This window comes from Pogoniulus pusillus, chromosome 6 (genome assembly GCF_015220805.1).
Source record: "Pogoniulus pusillus isolate bPogPus1 chromosome 6, bPogPus1.pri, whole genome shotgun sequence".
In the NCBI taxonomy this organism is placed as follows: domain Eukaryota; kingdom Metazoa; phylum Chordata; class Aves; order Piciformes; family Lybiidae; genus Pogoniulus; species Pogoniulus pusillus.
In genome coordinates, this window is record NC_087269.1 from 815,577 (window position 1) to 835,127 (window position 19,551).

At 64.9% G+C, this 19,551-nt stretch overlaps 1 protein-coding gene across 1 annotated transcript in view; it reads left to right on the forward strand.

Annotated features, from left to right (window-relative positions):
• LOC135175773 (C2 domain-containing protein 3-like) overlaps positions 1–19,551 on the forward strand; it is a 46,204-nt gene that overhangs the window by 1,870 nt on the left and 24,783 nt on the right. The window contains exons 5-18 of the mRNA XM_064144065.1: positions 981–1,177; positions 1,864–2,084; positions 3,239–3,365; positions 4,405–4,533; positions 5,872–6,016; positions 6,834–6,982; positions 7,932–8,123; positions 9,504–9,616; positions 10,612–10,730; positions 12,789–12,911; positions 14,519–14,971; positions 15,980–16,131; positions 16,952–17,195; positions 17,968–18,151. Coding sequence (XP_064000135.1) covers positions 981–1,177; positions 1,864–2,084; positions 3,239–3,365; positions 4,405–4,533; positions 5,872–6,016; positions 6,834–6,982; positions 7,932–8,123; positions 9,504–9,616; positions 10,612–10,730; positions 12,789–12,911; positions 14,519–14,971; positions 15,980–16,131; positions 16,952–17,195; positions 17,968–18,151 — 2,548 coding nt within the window. The remainder of the gene's footprint in view (positions 1–980; positions 1,178–1,863; positions 2,085–3,238; positions 3,366–4,404; positions 4,534–5,871; positions 6,017–6,833; positions 6,983–7,931; positions 8,124–9,503; positions 9,617–10,611; positions 10,731–12,788; positions 12,912–14,518; positions 14,972–15,979; positions 16,132–16,951; positions 17,196–17,967; positions 18,152–19,551) is intronic.

Here is a 19,551-nt window from a genome sequence, read left to right on the forward strand (position 1 = left end):
AAGGCCTGGCAGTGCCAGGGGGCAGTGAGGTGCCCAGGAGCCAGCAAGGTGGCCAAGGAGGCCAAAGGTGTCCTGGGGGGCATGGAGCAAAGTGTGGGCAGCAGCAGCAGGGCAAGGGAGGTTCTGCTGCCCTCTGCTCTGCCCTGCTGAGGCCACAGCTGCAGTGCTGGGGCCAGCTCTGGGCTGCCCAGTGCCAGAGAGCCTGGCAAGGGCTGCAGAGAGGCCAGGGCAGGCTGGGCAGAGGCTGGGAGCCTGCAGCAGCTCTGGCAGCAGCAAAGGCTGAGAGCCCTGGGGCTGGGAGCCTGCAGCAGAGCAGCCCCAGAGGGCAGCTGAGCAGGGCTCAGCAAGAGCTGAAGGGGCTGTGGGGGGCAAGGGGCTGGGGCTGGCAGCTGCTGAGTGCTGCCCAGGGCCAGGGCAAGGGGCACAAAGTGGAAGCCAGGAGGTGGCATCTGGAGGTGAGGAGGAGGTTGTTTGGTGTGAGGGTGGAGGAGGCCTGGAGCAGGCTGCCCAGAGAGGCTGTGGAGCCTCCTTGTGTGCAGAGCTTCCAACCCCACCCTGGGCACTGTGCCCCTGGGAGACCTTAGAGCAACCTTCCAGTGCCTGAAAGGGGCCACAGGAGAGCTGGGGAGGGACTTTTGAGAAGGGCTGGGAGTGACAGGATGAGGGGAGTGGATTGAAGCTGGGAGAGGAGAGATTGCGACTGGAAACGAGGAAGGAATTGTTGGCAGTGAGGGTAGGAGACACTGGCACAGGTTGCCCAGGGAGGCTGTGGCTGTGCCCTCCCTGGAGGTGCTCCAGGCCAGGCTGGGTGAGGCCTGGAGCAGCCTGGGCTGGTGAGAGCTGCCCGTGGCAGTGGGGTTGGCACTGCCTGAGCTCTGAGGTCCTTTCCAGCCCAACCATACAGTGGCAGCAGAGGAGGAGATGCTCTGCTTTGTGCTGCTCCTTCTTGCAGAGCAAAGTCCTCTCTTGGTGCCTTTCAGGTCTCCCTGGCCCTGGAGCCTCTGCCAGAGCTGTATGACGCCAGCAGCTCCATCCCTACGGATGCCAGCTTGGATCCTCCTCCTGCTCAGGGAAGCAGCAAGCTCCAGCTTCTGGCTCCATCCCAGCAGCCCTGGCAGCCAGCAGGGCACCCTGGTAACCAAGGCTTTGGTGACAGCAGCACAGCCACCAGCCCCAGGTAGCCCTGAGACAGCTCTGCCTGCTTCTGCAGCTCAGCCCCAGCTGTGGTGGGGGTGGATCTCCTGCAGGCTCCCTCTGGCATGAGCAAACACCTGGCACTCAGCCTGCCTCAGCTGCCCAGCAGCAGGATGGAGCCAACCAGGATGCCCAAACCTTGTGCCCTGCCTCACCTCCAAAGCCCTGCCAGAGGGATTGGCACTGCCCAGTGTCAGCCTTTAGTGCCCAGAGCTGGCCCCAAAACTTAGGGTGGCAAAGAGCTTCGAGGTGATGGAGGCCAAGCATGGCACCAGCAGTGCCCCTGGGCACCACCAGCCCATGGGCCTCAGCACCACAGCTTCAGTGCCCTGCTCTGTGCCCTGCCCCAGCTCCTTCAGCTCCTTCTGCCACTGCTGTGCCCAGCCCTGCCCCCAGCCTGCCAGCTGTGGCCTCCCCAGTGCCCAGCCCCGGGGCACAAGCCCTGCCCTGCTCCTGCTGCCCACACCACTGCTGCTCTATGCCAGGCTGCTGCTGCCCTCCTTGCCCACCTGGGCACCCCCTGGCTCCTCTCCAGGTGCTGCCACCCCCAGGCAGGTGCCACACTTCTCTGTGCAGCACTTAGTGAAGGGGGCAGGGGTGGTGCCAAGCAGCTTTGAATCCCTTTAGTGCCCAACCTTAGCTTGCCCTCAGCTCCTGTCTTATTTCCAGGAGGAGAAAAGAGCCTCTGCTCCTGGAGGGCAGCTCTGGAAGCATCAAGGAGCCTTTTGCTGCCTCTCCTCACCACCAGCATCCCCCGGAGGAGCCTTTGCAGGGGCAGCCCAGGGAGCAGCAGGTCTCATTTTCCACCAGCACTGAGCAGGAATCACCTCCCAGAGCCAGCGAGAGGCTGCTCTCCTTGCAGGGCCCAGCGGCCAAGGACCTGCTCTCAGGTGTGTGCACAGCTGCCAGCAGCCTCTGCGGGCCACAGGAGAGGGTTGCAGCTGCTCAGCTGAAGATGAGGCCCCCGGGGGAGGGGGGAGGGAGATGCTTCACTCACTGACTGCTCTGCACTCATCTCTAGGCAAAAGCCAAACCTCCTTTAGTGTTGTTGGAAGCATCCAGGCCACAGACAGACAGACCCCAGCCTGGGGGTGCTGGGGAGGCAGCTCTGGAGCTCAGCCAGCCCAACCCCCTGCTCCAGCAGGGCACCCACAGCAGCCTGCCCAGGGGCACAGTGCCCAGGGTGGGGTTGGAAGCTCTGCACACAAGGAGGCTCCACAGCCTCTCTGGGCAGCCTGCTCCAGGCCTCCACCACCCTCACACCAAACAACCTCCTCCTCACCTCCAGATGCCACCTCCTGGCTTCCACTTTGTGCCCCTTGCCCTGTCCCTGGGCAGCACTCAGCAGATGCCAGCCCCAGCCCCTTGCCCCCCACAGCCCCTTCAGCTCCTGCTGAGCACTGCTCAGCTGCCCTCTGGGGCTGCTCTGCTGCAGGCTCCCAGCCCCAGGGCTCTCAGCCTTTGCTGCTGCCAGAGCTGCTGCAGGCTCTCAGCCTCTGCCCAGCCTGCCCTGGCCTCTCTACAGCCCTTGCCAGGCTGCTGCCCACACTCTGCTCCATGCCCCCCAGGACACCTGTGGCCTCCTTGCCCCCCAGTGCCCCTTGCTGGCTCCTGGGCACCTCCCTGTTGTCCCCCAGCCCTCCCAAGCCTCCCTACCTTGCAGTGCTGCTCAGCTCTCCCCTGGGGAGCAAAAGGGAGCTCAGCCTCAGTGGCTCTTCACCCATCGAGGAGCCATTAGAGGTGGCCAGCAAAGATGCTGCTCATGGTCAGGCAGCTCTGGGGTCTCCCTGCTCTGCCTGCCTCTGGCTGTGCAGAGTTATTTGCATGCCCTTGGGGGTGGGAGAGTGACAGGGGAGGACCCTCCCTGGCTGCCAGCTCAGCTGCTTTGTGGTGCAGAGCAGCAGACTTCAGCTCCACTGCCTCCAGATCTCCCTGGCAGCACAAGGGCAGAGGTCTCTTGCTGGGTCTGGCTCAGTTGCTGTGCTCCTCTCGTGGCTCTGGCTCTGGGGGGTGCTGAGAGTTGATCCTTCTGCTTCCCCTGCAGCTCTGGTGGAGCAGGGCAGGAGGCTGCGTGATGCCATGGTGCTCTCTGCCCTGAGCTCCAGCCCAGACCTGCAGCTCCAGCAGCTGCCTCCTGGCCTCGAGGGAGAAGCTTTCAGAGCCTCAGCCAGGTGAGTGTGGAGAAGTCAGCCTGGGAGAATGGGAAGTGCTGCTGAGCTCCAGCCCCTGAGCATGGAGACCTTACCCAGAGGGTTTGAAAGGCTGAGAGCCCAAAATCCCCCAGAGCCTAGCGTGGGGAGAGGGAAGGCAGCTCTGGAGCTCAGCCAGCCCCAACCCCCCTGCTCCAGCAGGGCACCCACAGCAGCCTGCCCAGGGGCACAGTGCCCAGGGTGGGGTTGGAAGCTCTGCACACAAGGAGGCTCCACAGCCTCTCTGGGCAGCCTGCTCCAGGCCTCCACCACCCTCACACCAAACAACTTCCTCCTCCGGGTCAGTTGGCACCTCCTGGCTTGCAGTTTGTGCCCCTTGCCCTGTCCCTGGGCAGCACTCAGCAGATGCCAGCCCCAGCCCCTTGCTCCCCACAGCCCCTTCAGCTCTTGCTGAGCACTGCTCAGCTGCCCTCTGGGGCTGCTCTGCTGCAGGCTCCCAGCCCCAGGGCTCTCAGCCTTTGCTGCTGCCAGAGCTGCTGCAGGCTCTCAGCCTCTGCCCAGCCTGCCCTGGCCTCTCTGCAGCCCTTGCCAGGCTCTCTGGCACTGGGCAGCCCAGAGCTGGCCCCAGCACTGCAGCTGTGGCCTCAGCAGGGCAGAGCAGAGGGCAGCAGAACCTCCCTTGCCCTGCTGCTGCTGCTGCCCACACTCTGCTCCATGCCCCCCAGGACACCTTTGGCCTCCTTGGCCACCTTGCTGGCTCCTGGGCACTTTGTTGTCCCCCAGCTCCTTCTCTGTGCTTAAGCTCCAAGCCTGGGCTAACCTTTGTGGTTTGACTTAATGAGTTAGGGTGGAAAAGACCTTTTAAGATCACCAACTGAAGTTGGACTTGATGATCTTCAAGGGTCTTTCCCACCCTAAATGCTTCTGTGCCTCTGGGACCAAGTGGAAGTTCTTGGCTGTGACTTGAGCAGGCTGCAGGAAGCTTTTGGCTCTTTTGTCCATCTCATTGTCCCTTTCCCTCCTCTCTCTCTCTCTCTGATCTCCAATTGCTGCCAACTAGGAGCCCCAAAAGCTTCTCCTCCAGCCTGCTGCCTGCTGCCGATGCTGCCAACCTCTTCCCATCTCAGCTCCCAGCTCCCCAGCCTGACCTGAGCTCTGAGGACAGAGCCATTGAGTTGCTCCTGGGCAGGTCAGTGAGGATCTGCTTCCATTTGGCTTTCATCTGAGGGCTTTAAACCTCCCCCACCCCCCAAAAATGCTTTTTTCCCCTCACCTCTCTGGCAGTGTCACCTCTGAGCCCATCTGCCCAGGTGAGGAGCTTCAGAGGTCCTCCTGCAGCCAGCAGAGACATCCCCAACGGAGCAGGTTGCTCAGAGCCCCAAATACCCTGACCTGAGATGGGTGCCAGGGCTGAGAGCAGGCTGGGGCAGGAGCTCAGCAGCCTCAGCACAGCAAACCTCTTCCTTCCATGCAGCCTGAGGCTTCCTCTGGGACAGTTCCTTTGCTTTAAGGGGATGGAGGCCAAGCATGGCCCCAGCCCTGCCCAGCACCACCCACCCCTGGCCTCAGCACCACAGCTCTGCCCCTTGCCAGCCCCTCCAGCCATGGCCACTGCACCACTGCCCTGGGCAGCCTGGCACAGGCCTGGGCAAGCCTCCAGGGGCACAAAGTGCTCCTCAGGCACAGCCTCCACCTGCCCTGGCACAGCCTGAGCCCATCTCCTCTGGGCACAGCCCTCAGCACAGAGCTTGGCCCCAGCTGGCTCCAGGCTGCTGCCAGGCAGCAGAAGGCTGAGGCTGGTGCTGAGGAGCAGCAGAGGCAGCAGCAGGGCACTGCCTGGCCACAGCCAGGGGTGCCAGGGAGCTGCAGAGCCCCACAAGGGCTGCCCTCAGCCTCCTCTGCTGCAGCCTCAGCCCTGCCCCAGCTCCCTCAGCTGCTCCTCACAGCTCCTGCACAGCCTCCTCCTGCTCCTCCACACCCTTGCCCAGCTCTGCTGCCCTGCTCTGTGCCCTGCCCCAGCCCCTGCAGCTGCTCCTGCCACTGCTATGCCCAGCCCTGCCCCCAGCTTGCCAGCTGTGGCCTCCCCAGTGCCCAGCCCAGGGGCACGAGCCCTGCTCCTGCTGCCCACACCACTGCTGCTCCATGCCAGGCTGCTGCTGCCCTCCTTGCCCACCTGGGCACCCCCTGGCTCCTCTCCAGCTGCTGCCACCAACCCCCCAGAGCCTTTTCCCCCAGGCCCTTTCCAGGCACTCTGCCCCAGCCTGGAGCCTCCCTGTGCTCTCTGTGCCCCCTGGGCAGGTGCCAGCCCTTGCCCTCAGTGCCCTCACCCCCTTGCCCTCAGCCATCACTGCCATGAGAACCTCTCAGGTGGCTCCCAGACAGGCAGCAACTTGGCCATGGAGCTGTGGGAGCTCAGTTTGGTTGTGTCTGGAGCCCACAGGGCACAAAGGCAGCCCTGGGCAGAGCTCAGTCAGCCAGGACAGACCTTGCCCAGGCTCAGGCAGGATTCTTTCTCCTCTCTCCACAGCTCTGATCTGTCTCCTGTGCACTTCTGGGGCCAGCCTAGTTCCCTGCTGGAGTCTCTGTCTCTGGGCAGTGAGGTGTATGAGAGTGAACTCAACGACCCCCACTACGACCAGAGCCTGCTGGAGAGCCTCTTCTACTCAGCTCCTGTGAGTGCAGAGCACAGGGAAGGGACTCAGCAGGAGCCTGGAGAGCCCCAGGGGAAGGAAACCCCAAAGGGAAGCTGCCAGAGTTCAGTGCTCAGTGAGTGGCATCAGGAGTGGTGGTAGGGAAGTAACCTTGAGAGGCTGCCAGGGCTCAGGATAGGCACCAGAGCAGTGCCAGGTGGGTAACAGCTCCTCTGCACCCCAGGTTGGGCACCAGACAGTGCCAGAGGCTCCCCAGGAACCTCTCTGCAGCCCAGGTTGGGCACCAGACAGTGCCAGAGGCTCCCAGGAACCTCTCTGCACCCCAGTGTGGGAGGAGCTGCAGGGGCTGGAGCAGGGCAGCAGAGCTGGGCAAGGGTGTGGAGGAGCAGGAGGAGGCTGTGCAGGAGCTGTGAGGAGCAGCTGAGGGAGCTGGGGCAGGGCTGAGGCTGCAGCAGAGGAGGCTGAGGGCAGCCCTTGTGGGGCTCTGCAGCTCCCTGGCACCCCTGGCTGTGGCCAAGCAGTGCCCTGCTGCTGCCTCTGCTGCTCCTCAGCACCAGCCTCAGCCTTCTGCTGCCTGGCAGCAGCCTGGAGCCAGCTGGGGCCAAGCTCTGTGCTGAGGGCTGTGCCCAGAGGAGATGGGCTCAGGCTGTGCCAGGGCAGTGGTGCAGTGGCCATGGCTGGAGGGGTTGGGAGCTGTGGTGCTGAGGCCAGGGGTGGGGTGGGTTGGATGAGCTCCAAGCTCTGTCCCAGCCCAGGTTGGTCTGAGTCTCTCTCTGCTCCTTTCCCCCCTCCTGCCCCTGCTGCTCTCACTTCTTCCTCCTCTCTCCTGCCCCTGAAGTCTGACTCCAGCCTCAGTGACTTCCTCAGCGAGGAGGATGAGAACTGCCCCAAGAAGGGGAGCAGGAGGGAAGGGCTCCAGAGAGCTGAGCCTGCCCTGCCCCAGGAGCACTCTGAGCAGCAGCAGCAGGTGGCAGAAGTTCAGTCCAGGTGAGCAGCTCCTGCAGTGGCTTCGGTGCCCAGGGCTGTGCCAGGAGCTCCCTGGGCTGGCAGTGCCCAAAGGCAGCTTGGGTGAGGCCTTGGCTAATGTGGGCTAGGAGGAGGTGTCCCTGCCCCTGGCAGGGGAGGTTGGGACTCAGGGATGCATGGAATGGGTTGGGTTGGAAGGGACCTCAGAGCTCAGGCAGTGCCAAGCTCCCTGCCATGGGCAGGGACAGCTCCTGCCAGCCCAGGCTGCTTCAGGCCTCAGCCAGCCAGGGAGGGCACAGCCACAGCCTCCCTGGGCAGCCTGTGCCAGTCTCTCCCCATCCTCACTGCCAGCACTTTCTTCCTCCTCTCCACTCTCAGTCTCCTCTCCCAGCTTCAGTCCATTCCTCTCCTCCTGCCACCCCCAGCCCTTCTCCAGAGTCCCTCCCCAGCTCTCCTGGAGCCTCCTTCAGTCCCTGGGAGGTTGCTCTGAGCTCTCCCTGCAGCCTCCTTCAGGCCCTGGGAGGTTGCTCTGAGCTCTCCCTGCAGCCTCCTTCAGGCCCTGGGAGGTTGCTCTGAGCTCTCCCTGCAGCCTCCTTCAGGCCCTGGGAGGTTGCTCTGAGCTCTCCCTGCAGCCTCCTTCAGGCCCTGGGAGGTTGCTCTGAGCTCTCCCTGCAGCCTCCTTCATGCTGAGCAGCCTCAGCTCTCCCAGCCTGTCCCCCCTGGGGAGGTTCTGCAGCCTCTGCCCCCCTCCATGGGCTCCTCTGGGCCCTCTGCAGCAGCTCCATGCCCTCCTGCTGCTGGGGCAGCAGCGCTGGAGGCAGTGCTGCAGGGGGGAGCTCAGCAGAGCAGAGCAGATGATCTCTGGGGGAGCTGTGAGGGTGCTGAGCTCGGGGCAGAGGAGCCTGAGAGCCTGCCCTGGTGGTGCTCAGCCTGTTCCTGCTGCCTGACTCTCAGCTTTGCCTCCTGCCAGCACCTCTGTTCCTGCAGAGGACCAGGCAGGAGCAGCTCCTGGGGGCTCCCTGGGGGCAGAGAGGTTGGCAGCGCTGAGAGGAGCTCACCTGGCCAGAGTCAGCGTCCAGAGCCTGCAGATCCCTGCCCGCAGCTGCCAGAGGGCCCCGGGGCAGGGAGGGAAACCTCCACGGGCTGCAGCCCTCAGCAAGAGGTAAGGGGGGGAGGGGTTGGCAGCAGCTGGGGGCACTGCCTGCCAGGGGGAAGGCAGCTGGAGCTCAGCCAGCCCCAACCCCCTGCTCCAGCAGGGCACCCACAGCAGCCTGCCCAGGGGCACAGTGCCCAGGGTGGGGTTGGAAGCTCTGCACACAAGGAGGCTCCACAGCCTCTCTGGGCAGCCTGCTCCAGGCCTCCTCCACCCTCACACCAAACAACCTCCTCCTCACCTCCAGATGCCACCTCCTGGCTTCCACTTTGTGCCCCTTGCCCTGTCCCTGGGCAGCACTCAGCAGATGCCAGCCCCAGCCCCTTGCCCCCCACAGCCCCTTCAGCTCCTGCTGGGCACTGCTCAGCTGCCCTCTGGGGCTGCTCTGCTGCAGGCTCCCAGCCCCAGGGCTCTCAGCCTTTGCTGCTGCCAGAGCTGCTGCAGGCTCTCAGCCTCTGCCCAGCCTGCCCTGGCCTCTCTGCAGCCCTTGCCAGGCTCTCTGGCACTGGGCAGCCCAGAGCTGGCCCCAGCACTGCAGCTGTGGCCTCAGCAGGGCAGAGCAGAGGGCAGCAGAACCTCCCTTGCCCTGCTGCTGCTGCTGCTGCCCACACTCTGCTCCATGCCCCCCAGGACATCTTCAGCCTCCTTGGCCACCTTGCTGGCTGATGGGCACCTCTGAGCCTTCATCCAGGCTGCTGATGAAGATCTGGAGCAAAGCAAGGCCCAATCCTGACCCCTGGGAGCCACCACAAGCTCCAGGCCTCCATCCAGACCCTGCCCCACTGCTCCCAGCCCTCTGGGCTCTGCCCTGCAGCCAGGGGTGAAGCCACCAACCCCCAGGCCACCTCCCTCTGGGCTGCCTCTGGTGCTTGAGCTGCAGCAGCTCCACCCAAGGGCTGCAGAGGAGCAAGCAGTGGAGGAGAGAGGAATGCAGAGAGCTTCTTTGCTCCTCCACCCCCTGAGCACACAGAACTGCTGCTGCCTACCTTCTTCTGGCTGCTCCTCCTCATGCAGACCTCGAAGGCAAGCTCAGAGCTGTGGAGGAAGGTCTGGAGCCAAGCAGGGCCCCCTCCTGCCCCCTGGCAGCCACCACGAGCCCCAGGCCTGCAGCTGGGCTCTGCCCCACAGCTCCCAGCCCTCTGAGCTGTGCCCTGCACCCACTCCTGCCCACTCCTCCAGCACAGCCTTCCCAAGCCTGCCCCCAGGATGCTGTGGGTCACTGTCCAAAGCCTTGGGGTGGCCCCAGGTAGCCACCACCCACTGCTGTCCCCTCCTCTGCCCACCTGGCTCTAACCAGGCAGGTCTGACACTTGCCTTCCACCTTCCCTGTCCTCCTGTCCCTTCCCTTGTGGATGCCTTCTGATCCCCCATTCCCTCTCTTTGTTCCAGCACCTTCTTTGTGGAGTTCCACTTCCCTGTGGGAGCCTCCAGGGATGGCAGGGGAGAGGTCTCCCTGAGCACAGAGGTGGTTCGAGTGGCCTCCAGGGAGGTCACAGCGGATGGTGAGGCCTTTTCCTTCTCCCCCTCCTCCCACCCCCCTGGGGTTGGTTTTTGTTGACTCCTTCACACAGCCACAGAGTGGTGGAGCTGGGATTGACCTCCAGAGGGCATCCAGGCCAAGCCCAGCCCTGCCAGAGCAGAGTCACCCAGGGCAGGGCACCCAGGGACACATGCAGGTGGGTTGGGGAGGTCTCCACACAGCCTCTCTGGGCAGCCTGGGCCAGGCCTCCACCACCCTCACACCAAACAAGTTGCTGCTCCTCTTCAGCTGGCACCTCCTGGCCTGCAGTTTGTGCCCCTGGCCCTGGGCACCCCCAGTCAGAGCCTGGCACCTTCACCCTGCCACCCACCCCTCAGGGGTTCACAGAGCCTGCTCAGGTGCCCTCTCAGCCTTCTCCTCTCCTGCCCAAGCAGCCCCAGGGCTCGCAGCCTCTCTGCACAGCAGAGGTGTTCCAGTGCCTTCATCATCCTCACAGCCTGCCCTGGCCTCTCTGCAGCCCTTGCCAGGCTCTCTGGCACTGGGCAGCCCAGAGCTGGCCCCAGCACAGCAGCTGTGGCCTCAGCAGGGCAGAGCAGAGGGCAGCAGAACCTCCCTTGCCCTGCTGCTGCTGCTGCCCACACTCTGCTCCATGCCCCCCAGGACACTTTGGCCTCCTTGGCCACCTTGCTGGCTCCTGGGCACCTCCTTGTGCCCCCCAGCACCCCCAGCTCCTTATGCTGGCAGCTGCCCCCCATCAAGTCCCCCCTCAGCTGTGCTGCTGCAGGAGCTTGTCCCTGCCCAGGGGCAGGACCCTGCTCTGTCCCTGTTTGCCCTCCAGGATCTTCCTCTGCCCCAGCTGCCAGCCTGGCCCAGCTCTCCCTGCTGCCAGCAGGACCTGAGGGCAGTGCCCACTGCTCCCACTTGGCTGCCTTCCCTCTGGAGGTTTCTCCTCCCCTGCTCAAGCTCCAGAGCTCAGAAGCCTCCCCAGGAGCTCACAGATCCTTTGTTTCCCTGCAGAGGTGAAGTTCCAGCAGAGGTTTGTCCTCCCTGTTCGCTTTGGGGGGGCCCTGATCGATCACTGGTGGAGCTCTGAGCTTGCCTTCGAGGTCTGCATGAGGAGGAGCAGCCAGAAGAAGGTAGGCAGCAGCAGTTCTGTGTGCTCAGGGGGTGGAGGAGCAAAGAAGCTCTCTGCATTCCTCTCTCCTCCACTGCTTGCTCCTCTGCAGCCCTTGGGTGGAGCTGCTGCAGCTCAAGCACCAGAGGCAGCCCAGAGGGAGGTGGCCTGGGGGTTGGTGGCTTCACCCCTGGCTGCAGGGCAGAGCCCAGAGGGCTGGGAGCAGTGGGGCAGGGTCTGGATGGAGGCCTGGAGCTTGTGGTGACTCCCAGGGGTCAGGATTGGGCCTTGCTTTGCTCCAGATCTTCATCAGCAGCCTGGATGAAGGCTCAGAGGGGAGTCTCTGCTGATGGGAGCCAGGTGGGAGCAGTGGGCACTGCCCTCAGGCCCTGCTGGCAGCAGGGAGAGCTGGGCCAGGCTGGCAGCTGGGGCAGAGGAAGCTCCTGGAGGGCAAACAGGGCCAGGGCAGCTGCCAGCAGAAGGAGCTGCGGGTGCTGGGGGGGCACAAGGAGGTGCCCAGGAGCCAGCAAGGTGGCCAAGGAGGCTAAAGGTGTCCTGGGGGGCATGGAGCAGTGTGGGCAGCAGCAGCAGGGCAAGGGAGGTTCTGCTGCCCTCTGCTCTGCCCTGCTGAGGCCACAGCTGCAGTGCTGGGGCCAGCTCTGGGCTGCCCAGTGCCAGAGAGCCTGGCAAGGGCTGCAGAGAGGCCAGGGCAGGCTGGGCAGAGGCTGAGAGCCTGCAGCAGCTCTGGCAGCAGCAAAGGCTGAGAGCCCTGGGGCTGGGAGCCTGCAGCAGAGCAGCCCCAGAGGGCAGCTGAGCAGTGCCCAGCAGGAGCTGAAGGGGCTGTGGGGAGCAAGGGGCTGGGGCTGGCAGCTGCTGAGTGCTGCCCAGGGCCAGGGCAAGGGGCACAAAGTGGAAGCCAGGAGGTGGCATCTGGAGGTGAGGAGGAGGTTGTTTGGTGTGAGGGTGGTGGAGGCCTGGAGCAGGCTGCCCAGAGAGGCTGTGGAGCCTCCTTGTGTGCAGAGCTTCCAACCCCTCCCTGGGCACTGTGCCCCTGGGCAGGCTGCTGTGGGTGCCCTGCTGGAGCAGGGGGTTGGGGCTGGCTCCCCTCTTGCCCCAGTGGCTGTGTTGCCGCAGGGAGCTGCTGCCTGGGCAGGGCTCAGCCCCAGGGGTGCCTGCTCCAGAAGGAGCTGTTTTAGCTGTGCAAGCTTTGCCCAGGGCTTGGAGCTGCTCTGTTGAGCTTCCTGGGATGGGTTTGGGCTGGGGCAGGACCTCAGACCTCAGCCAGTTCCAAGCCCCTGCCGTGGGCAGGACCCCTCCCCCCGGCCCCAGCTTGCTCAAAGCCTCCTCCGGGGGCTGGGGGAACTTTTCCTTCCCATCCCTGCGGGCGCAGCTGCCGCGGTGGGAGTGGGGGTGGGGGGAGGGTGCCCCCAGCTGCTGCCAGGGGCTGTTCCTGGGCGGTCTGTGCCGCTCGGGGCTCCAGCAGTGGCCTCTCCCCTGTGCTCTCCTGCAGGCCAGCAGCACAAGGGAGGTTCTTGTGCCCCTGTGCTCAGCACTGCTCAGGCCACCCCTGGAGTCCAGCTGTGTCCAGCTGTGGGCTCCTCAATTCAAGAGAGATGTTGAGGTGCTGGAGCATGTCCAGAGCAGGGCAGCAAGGCTGGGGAGGGGCCTGGAGCAGAGCCCTGTGAGGAGAGGCTGAGGGAGCTGGGGGGGTGCAGCCTGCAGCAGAGGAGGCTCAGGGCAGAGCTGATTGCTGCCTGCAGCTGCCTGCAGGGAGGCTGTAGCCAGGTGGGGTTGGGCTCTGCTGCCAGGCAAGCAGCAAGAGCAGAAGGGGCCAGAGCCTGAAGCTGTGGCAGGGCAGGTCTGGGCTGGCTGTGAGGAGGAAGTTCCTGGCAGAGAGAGTGATTGGCACTGGAATGGGCTGCCCAGGGAGGTGGTGGAGTGGCCGTGGCTGGAGGTGTTGCAGCCAAGCCTGGCTGGGGCACTTAGTGCCATGGTCTGGTTGGTTGGGCAGGGCTGGGTGCCAGGCTGGGCTGGCTGAGCCTGGAGCTCTCTGCCAACCTGCTTGGTTCTGTGATTCCAGGCGGCGGCCGTGGGCAGCGCTGCGCTCCCCCTGCGCCGGCTGCTGCAGTCCGAGCGGCTCAGCCTCCGCACCGAGCTGCCTGTGCGGGGCCGAGAGGGGCAGCCCCGGGTCGGGCCGCTGCAGGTAGGAGTGGAGCAGCTGCAGGGGGGGGTGGGAGCAGCTGCAGGTAGGAGTGGAGCAGCTGCAGGTAGGAGTGGAGCAGCTGCAGGTAGGAGTGGAGCAGCTGCAGGGGGGGGGTGGGAGCAGCTGCAGGGGGGGGTGGGAGCAGCTGCAGGTAGGAGTGGAGCAGCTGCAGGTAGGAGTGGAGCAGCTGCAGGGGGGGGTGGGAGCAGCTGCAGGTAGGAGTGGAGCAGCTGCAGGTAGGAGTGGAGCAGCTGCGGGGGGGGTGGGAGCAGCTGCAGGTAGGAGTGGAGCAGCTGCAGGTAGGAGTGGAGCAGCTGCAGGGGGGGGGGTGGGAGCAGCTGCAGGGGGGGGGTGGGAGCAGCTGCAGGGGGGGGTGGGAGCAGCTGCAGGGGGGGGGTGGGAGCAGCTGCAGGTAGGAGTGGAGCAGCTGCACGGGGGGGTGGGAGCAGCTGCACGGGGGGGTGGGAGCAGCTGCAGGGGGGGGTGGGAGCTTCTGCACGGGGGGGTAGGAGCACCTCCCGGGCCTCATTCTGCCTGAGCCTTCATCTTTTGGGTTGTTCATCTTCTGTCGGCCTGGAGGAAGCTGAAGGTGGGGTCAGGGTAGCCCCTGGGGTCCGTCCAGCCCCGGGAGACCTCCTCCTCTCCCTGCCACATCTCAGCTGCCCCACAGGCACCTGGAGCAGCAGAAGGTGCTGGGCAGAGGAAGCAGAGTGCCCAGGGGTTGGCACAGGCTGCCCAGGCAGGAGCTGCAGTCCCCATCCCTGGAGGGGTCGAAGGAACCTGTGGCCATGGCACTTGGGGACAGGGTTTGGTGGCCATGGTGAGGTTGGCACCAAGCTGAGTGGTGGCAGGGCAGAGCTGAGGGGCAGGATGCAGCCAGAGGGAGCTGGACAAGCTGAGGCAGTAGGAGCAGAGGGACCTCAGGTGGTACCAGGAGGCCAAGGGCCAGGTCCTGCCCCTGGGCTCCATCCAGGCTGGAGAGCAGCCCTGGGGAGACCTCCCCTGCAGGGCTGGGGCAGCTCTGGGGGCTCAGCACAGGCAGGGAGCTGCTGGGGCAGGGCCAGAGCAGGCCACAGCCATGCTGGCAGGGCTGGCAGCCCTCTGCTGGCAGGCCAGGCTGGCACAGCTGGGGGTGCCCAGCCCGGAGCAGGCTCCAGCAGGACCTTCTGGTGGCCTTGCAGGGCTGGAAGGGGCTGAGGAGAAAGCTGGGGGCAGAGTTTGGAGCAGGAGCTGCTGGGGCAGGCCAAGGGGAGAAGGTTTGGAGCTCAGAGAGGGAGGTTTAGAGCAGAGAGAAGGCAGAAATGTTTGGCACTGAGGGTGGGCAGAGCCTGTGCCAGGCTGCCCAGAGAGGTGGCAGCTGCCCCCTGGCTGGCATCACCCCAGGGCAGGTGGCTGGGGGCTGTGAGCTGCCTGCTCTGGCTGGGGCTGGCCCTGCTGGCTGCAGGGGGGGTTGGACTGGCTGAGCTCCAGCGCTGCCTCCCCAGCTCCCCACGCTGGCATCTGAGGCTTCTCCACAGCCTGTGCTGCACTGTCCTGAGCTGCTGCTGCAGGCTCCTGTCTTTGGGCCACCCCTCCTGCGCCTCTCTACCTTCCCTTGCCCCACACAGGTGTCCTTGGAGCTGGCAGCTGACAGCAGAGACCTCACCCCCAGCCCTGCCAGCTGCCCTGCTCCTGCCCAGCCGCTCCCAGCTCATGCCACACCAAGTCCTCAGCTGGAATTGCAGGGCCCCGAGGGGAAGAGTGGCCCTGGAGGAAGGCATCCCTGCCTGAACCCCCCCACCACTGAGGCCTGCCAGGAGCCAGCAGCAGGCAGCAGGAGCCAGCAGGCAGCCCAGGAGGTGCTGGCACAGCCCAGCAGGGCTGAAGAGGAGGAGGAGGAGGAGGCTTTGCTCCTGCACTTGCTGCTGCTGGTGCCCCATGGCAGGGACTTCGTGGGCCAAGGCTCAGGGCCCCACAGCTCCTGCAACGTCTACCTCAGCTGCAGGCTGCTCAGCTCGGGGCAGGCCTCCAGGTCAGCTGTGGCGTGGGGCAGCACTCAGCCTGCCTTCAGCTTCTGCCAGGCAAGTCACAGCTGTGGTGGGGATCTGCCCCTGCCCTGCCCCGAGCTGCCCCTGCCCTGCCCCGAGCTGCCGCTGCCCTGCCCCGAGCTGCCGCTGCCCTGCCCCGAGCTGCCCCTGCCCTGCCCCCAGCTGCCCCTGCCCTGCCCCGAGCTGCCCCTGCCCTGCCCCGAGCTGCCCCTGCCCTGCCCCCAGCTGCCGCTGCCCTGCCCCCAGCTGCCGCTGCCCTGCCCCGAGCTGCCCCTGCCCTGCCCCCAGCTGCCCCTGCCCAGCCCCCAGCTGCCCCTGCCCTGCCCCGAGCTGCCCCTGCCCTGCCCCCAGCTGCCGCTGCCCTGCCCCCAGCTGCCGCTGCCCTGCCCCGAGCTGCCGCTGCCCTGCCCCCAGCTGCCGCTGCCCTGCCCCCAGCTGCCCCTGCCCTGCCCCCAGCTGCCCCTGCCCTGCCCCGAGCTGCCGCTGCCCTGCCCCCAGCTGCCGCTGCCCTGCCCCCAGCTGCCGCTGCCCTGCCCCCAGCTGCCCCTGCCCTGCCCCGAGCTGCCGCTGCCCTGCCCCGAGCTGCCGCTGCCCTGCCCCGAGCTGCCCCTGCCCTGCCCCGAGCTGCCCCTGCCCTGCCCCGAGCTGCCCCTGCCCTGCCCCCAGCTGCCCCTGCCCTGCCCCCAGCTGCCCCTGCCCTGCCCCCAGCTGCCCCTGCCCTGCCCCCAGCTGCCCCTGCCCCTCTCAGTGCCCTATCACTGAGATGAGTCTGAGGGGACTGGAGGTGGCTTGGTGCCAGCCTGAGCTGTTTGTGCTCCCCCTTGGGAGGCTCTTCCCAGTGTGGAGTCTCCATCCCTGGAGAGGTTCCCCAGCCCTGCAGCTGTGGTGCTGAGGGCCATGGGTTGGTGGTGCCCTGGGCCATGCTCTGTCACCCTGAGGATGCTCTCCAAAGCAAAACCTCTCTCTGTAGAGCTGCCTGGAGGCTCTGAGCTTAGCTTGCAGGCTTCTCCTGGCCCCTGACTCTTCATTCCACTCTTCCAGGTGATGCCTTTCTCCTTGACTTCCAGGCTCTTGGAGAGGCTGAAGAACAATGTCCTGGTCCTGGAAGCCTGGAACAAGCTGGGAAGTCCCAACAGTGACAGGCTGCTGGGGCTGGTGAAGCTTCCCCTGCACCAGTTCTACATCTCCTTCAAGTGAGCATCTCAGCTCCTGCCTGGGGTGGCCTGGGAGCTCTCCTGGGGGTGGGCAGAGAGGGGAGGGATGGGTGGAAGACTTCACCAGCAGGCTCCAGCAAAGGGGACTTTGGTTCCCCTGGATGGGGACAACCCCTGGGGTCCAGCCAGGCTGGAGAGCAGCCCTGGGGAGACCTCCCCTGCAGGGCTGGGGCAGCTCTGGGGGCTCATCACAGGCAGGGAGCTGCTGGGGCAGGGCCAGAGGAGGCCACAGCCATGCTGGCAGGGCTGGCAGCCCTCTGCTGGGAGGCCAGGCTGGCACAGCTGGGGGTGCCCAGGCTGGAGAAGGCTCCAGGAGGACCTTCTGGTGGCCTTGCAGGGCTGGAAGGGGCTGAGGAGAAAGCTGGGGGCAGAGTTTGGAGCAGGAGCTGCTGGGATGGTTTGGAACTCAGAGAGGGAGATTCAGGCCAGGGAGAAGTTCTTCAGCATGAGTGTGGTGAGGACCAATCTGTGCCCCCTCAGGGTTGTGCAGGCCTGTGCCAGGCTGCCCAGGGCAGTGGTGGAGTCTCCATCCTTGGAGGGGTTCCTAAAGGGCAGAGCTGAGGTGCTGAGGTCCATGGGTTGGTGGTGCCCTGGGGCAGTGCTGGGCTCATGCTTGGGCTCCATCACCTTAAAGGCCTTCTCCAGCCCAAACGATTCAGTGATTGATGTCACTGAGGTGTGCCTGAGGGGACTGGAGGTGTTTGGTGCCAGCCTGAGCTGTGTGTGCTCCCCCCCAGAGGCTCTTCCTCATGCTGGGGCTTTCTTGCTGGCTGATTTTTGGCTCTGTGCTCTCTCCTAGAGACCCAAAGGTTGCCCAGCTGCTGCTCCAGGCTCAGTACCCAGTGGTGGCTGTGGACAGCTACATGCCCGTGGTGGATGTCTTCACTGGCAGCAGGAGTGGCAGCCTGAAGGTGCTGCTGGCCATGGGCTCAGCTCAGCAAATCCTGGCCCTGCAGAGGCTCAAAGCTGAAGAAGGAAACGTCCCTGCAGTGCCACAGTGCTCAAACCACAGCCTGCAGCCTGCTCCCCTGGAGCCCAGCATGGTATTGGGCTTGAATTTGGGTAGTGAGGGTGGGCAGAGCCTGTGCCAGGCTGCCCAGAGAGGTGGCAGCTGCCCTCTGGCTGGCACCATGCCAGGACAGGTTGTTTGGGGCTGTGAGCTGCCTGCTCTGGTTGGGGCTGTCCCAGCTGGCTGCTGGGGGGGGGGGGGGGGGGGGGCTTTGAGAGATCCCTTCCCATCCAGACCATGCTGCTGTTGGCATCCAAGTCTGGTGCAAGTGGTGGGGGTGGGAAGGCAGCTCTGGAGCTCAGCCAGCCCAAACCCCCCTGCTCCAGCAGGGCACCCACAGCAGCCTGCCCAGGGGCACAGTGCCCGGGGGGGGTTGGAAGCTCTGCACACAAGGAGGCTCCACAGCCTCTCTGGGCAGCCTGCTCCAGGCCTCCACCACCCTCACAGCCAAACAACCTCCTCCTCCTGGTCAGTTGGCACCTCCTGGCTTCCACTTTGTGCCCCTTGCCCTGTCCCTGGGCAGCACTCAGCAGCTGCCAGCCCCTTGCCCCCCACAGCCCCTTCAGCTCTTGCTGAGCACTGCTCAGCTGCCCTCTGGGGCTGCTCTGCTGCAGGCTCTCAGCCTTTGCTGCTCAGCAGCTTTGGATCCACCTTCACTTGTGAGACCTTCAGAGAGCCAACAGCTGCTGCTGCTCCTGAGCCTCCCACCTCAGCCTGCTGCCCACCTCAGCTCCCCACTCCTCTGCTCTGCCCTCTCCTGAGGATTTGCCCTTCTCCAGGTGGATTCTCTTTTGCTTCCTGTGCAGTCAGAGGCAGCAGGGGAAGGAGTGATGCTGGAGCACCTCTTTGAGATCCACGTGGAGAGCATGAAAGGCCTCAGTGCCCTGCAGAGCACAGTCTGGGGAGAGGCTGACTGCTATGTCCAGTACCACTTCCCAGTCCAAGGACCTGTTCCTGGGCCACTGCAAGGAGCTGAATGGCCTGAGGATGGTGAGAGGACTTGGTTGTCTCTGGGCTGCTCCCTAGCAGCTTGGGCAGCAGGTGAAGGGAGGAGATTCTGCTCCTCTGCTCTGCTGAGACCTCTCCTGCAGGGCTGGGACAGCTCTGGAGGCCTCAGCACAGGCAGGGAGCTGCTGGGACAGGGCCAGAGGAGGCCACAGCAGTGAGCACAGAATCATGGAATGGGTTGGAAGGGACCTTAAAGCTCATCCAGCTCCCACCCCCTGCCATGGGCAGGGGCACCTCCCACCAGCCCAGCCTGGTCTTGAGCTCCTCCAGGGCTGGAGCCTCCACAGCTACCCTGGGTGCCCTGTGCCAGTGCCTTGCAGCCTCCTGGCAAGGGATTTCATGCTGATGTCTCATCTAAACCCAGCTTCTTCCAGGCTGAGCCCATCAGCCCTGGGCCTGTCACTCCCTGCCTCTGCAGAAGGCCTCCTCCAGCTCTCCAGGAGCCACCAGAAAGGTCTCCCTGGAGCCTTCTCTTCTCCAGGCTGCACAACCCCAAACAGTCCCAGCCTGGCCTCAAAGGAGAGCTTCTGCAGCTCCCTGACCATCTGCCTGGCCTCTGGACCCACCCCAACAGCTCCAGCTTGCTGGGCTGGGGGCTCCAGAGCTGGACACAGTGCTCCAAGTGGGATCTCATCAGAGTGGAGCTGAGCAGGGAATGCTCTGCTGTGAGAGTGGAGCTGAGCAGGGAATGCTCTGCTGTGAGAGTGGAGCTGAGCAGGGAATGCTCTGCTGTGAGAGAGTGGAGCTGAGCAGGGAATGCTCTGCTGTGAGAGAGTGGAGCTGAGCAGGGAATGCTCTGCTGTGAGAGTGGAGCTGAGCAGGGAATGCTCTGCTGTGAGAGTGGAGCTGAGCAGGGAATGCTCTGCTGTGAGAGAGTGGAGCTGAGCAGGGAATGCTCTCCCTGTGAGAGTGGAGCTGAGCAGGGAATGCTCTGCTGTGAGAGAGTGGAGCTGAGCAGGGAATGCTCTGCTGTGAGAGAGTGGAGCTGAGCAGGGAATGCTCTGCTGTGAGAGTGGAGCTGAGCAGGGAATGCTCTGCTGTGAGAGTGGAGCTGAGCAGGGAATCCTCTCTCTCAGTGATCCAAGGGCTGGAAGCTGTCTGCTGGGAGACTTGGGAATGTTCAGCCTGGAGAGGACCTTGTGGTGGCCTTGCAGGGCTGGAAGGGGCTGAGAAGAAAGCAGGGGGCAGAGGTTTGAGCAGGACCTGTTGGGAGATGGTTTGGAGCTCCAAGAGGGAGACTCAGGCTGGAGAGAGAGAAGACACTGAAGGTAGTGAGAGCCTGTGCCAGGCTGCCCAGAGAGGTGGCAGCTGCCCCCTGGCTGGCACCATCCTGGGCAGGCTGGTTGGAGTTCTGAGCTGCCTGCTCTGCTTGGGGCTGTCCC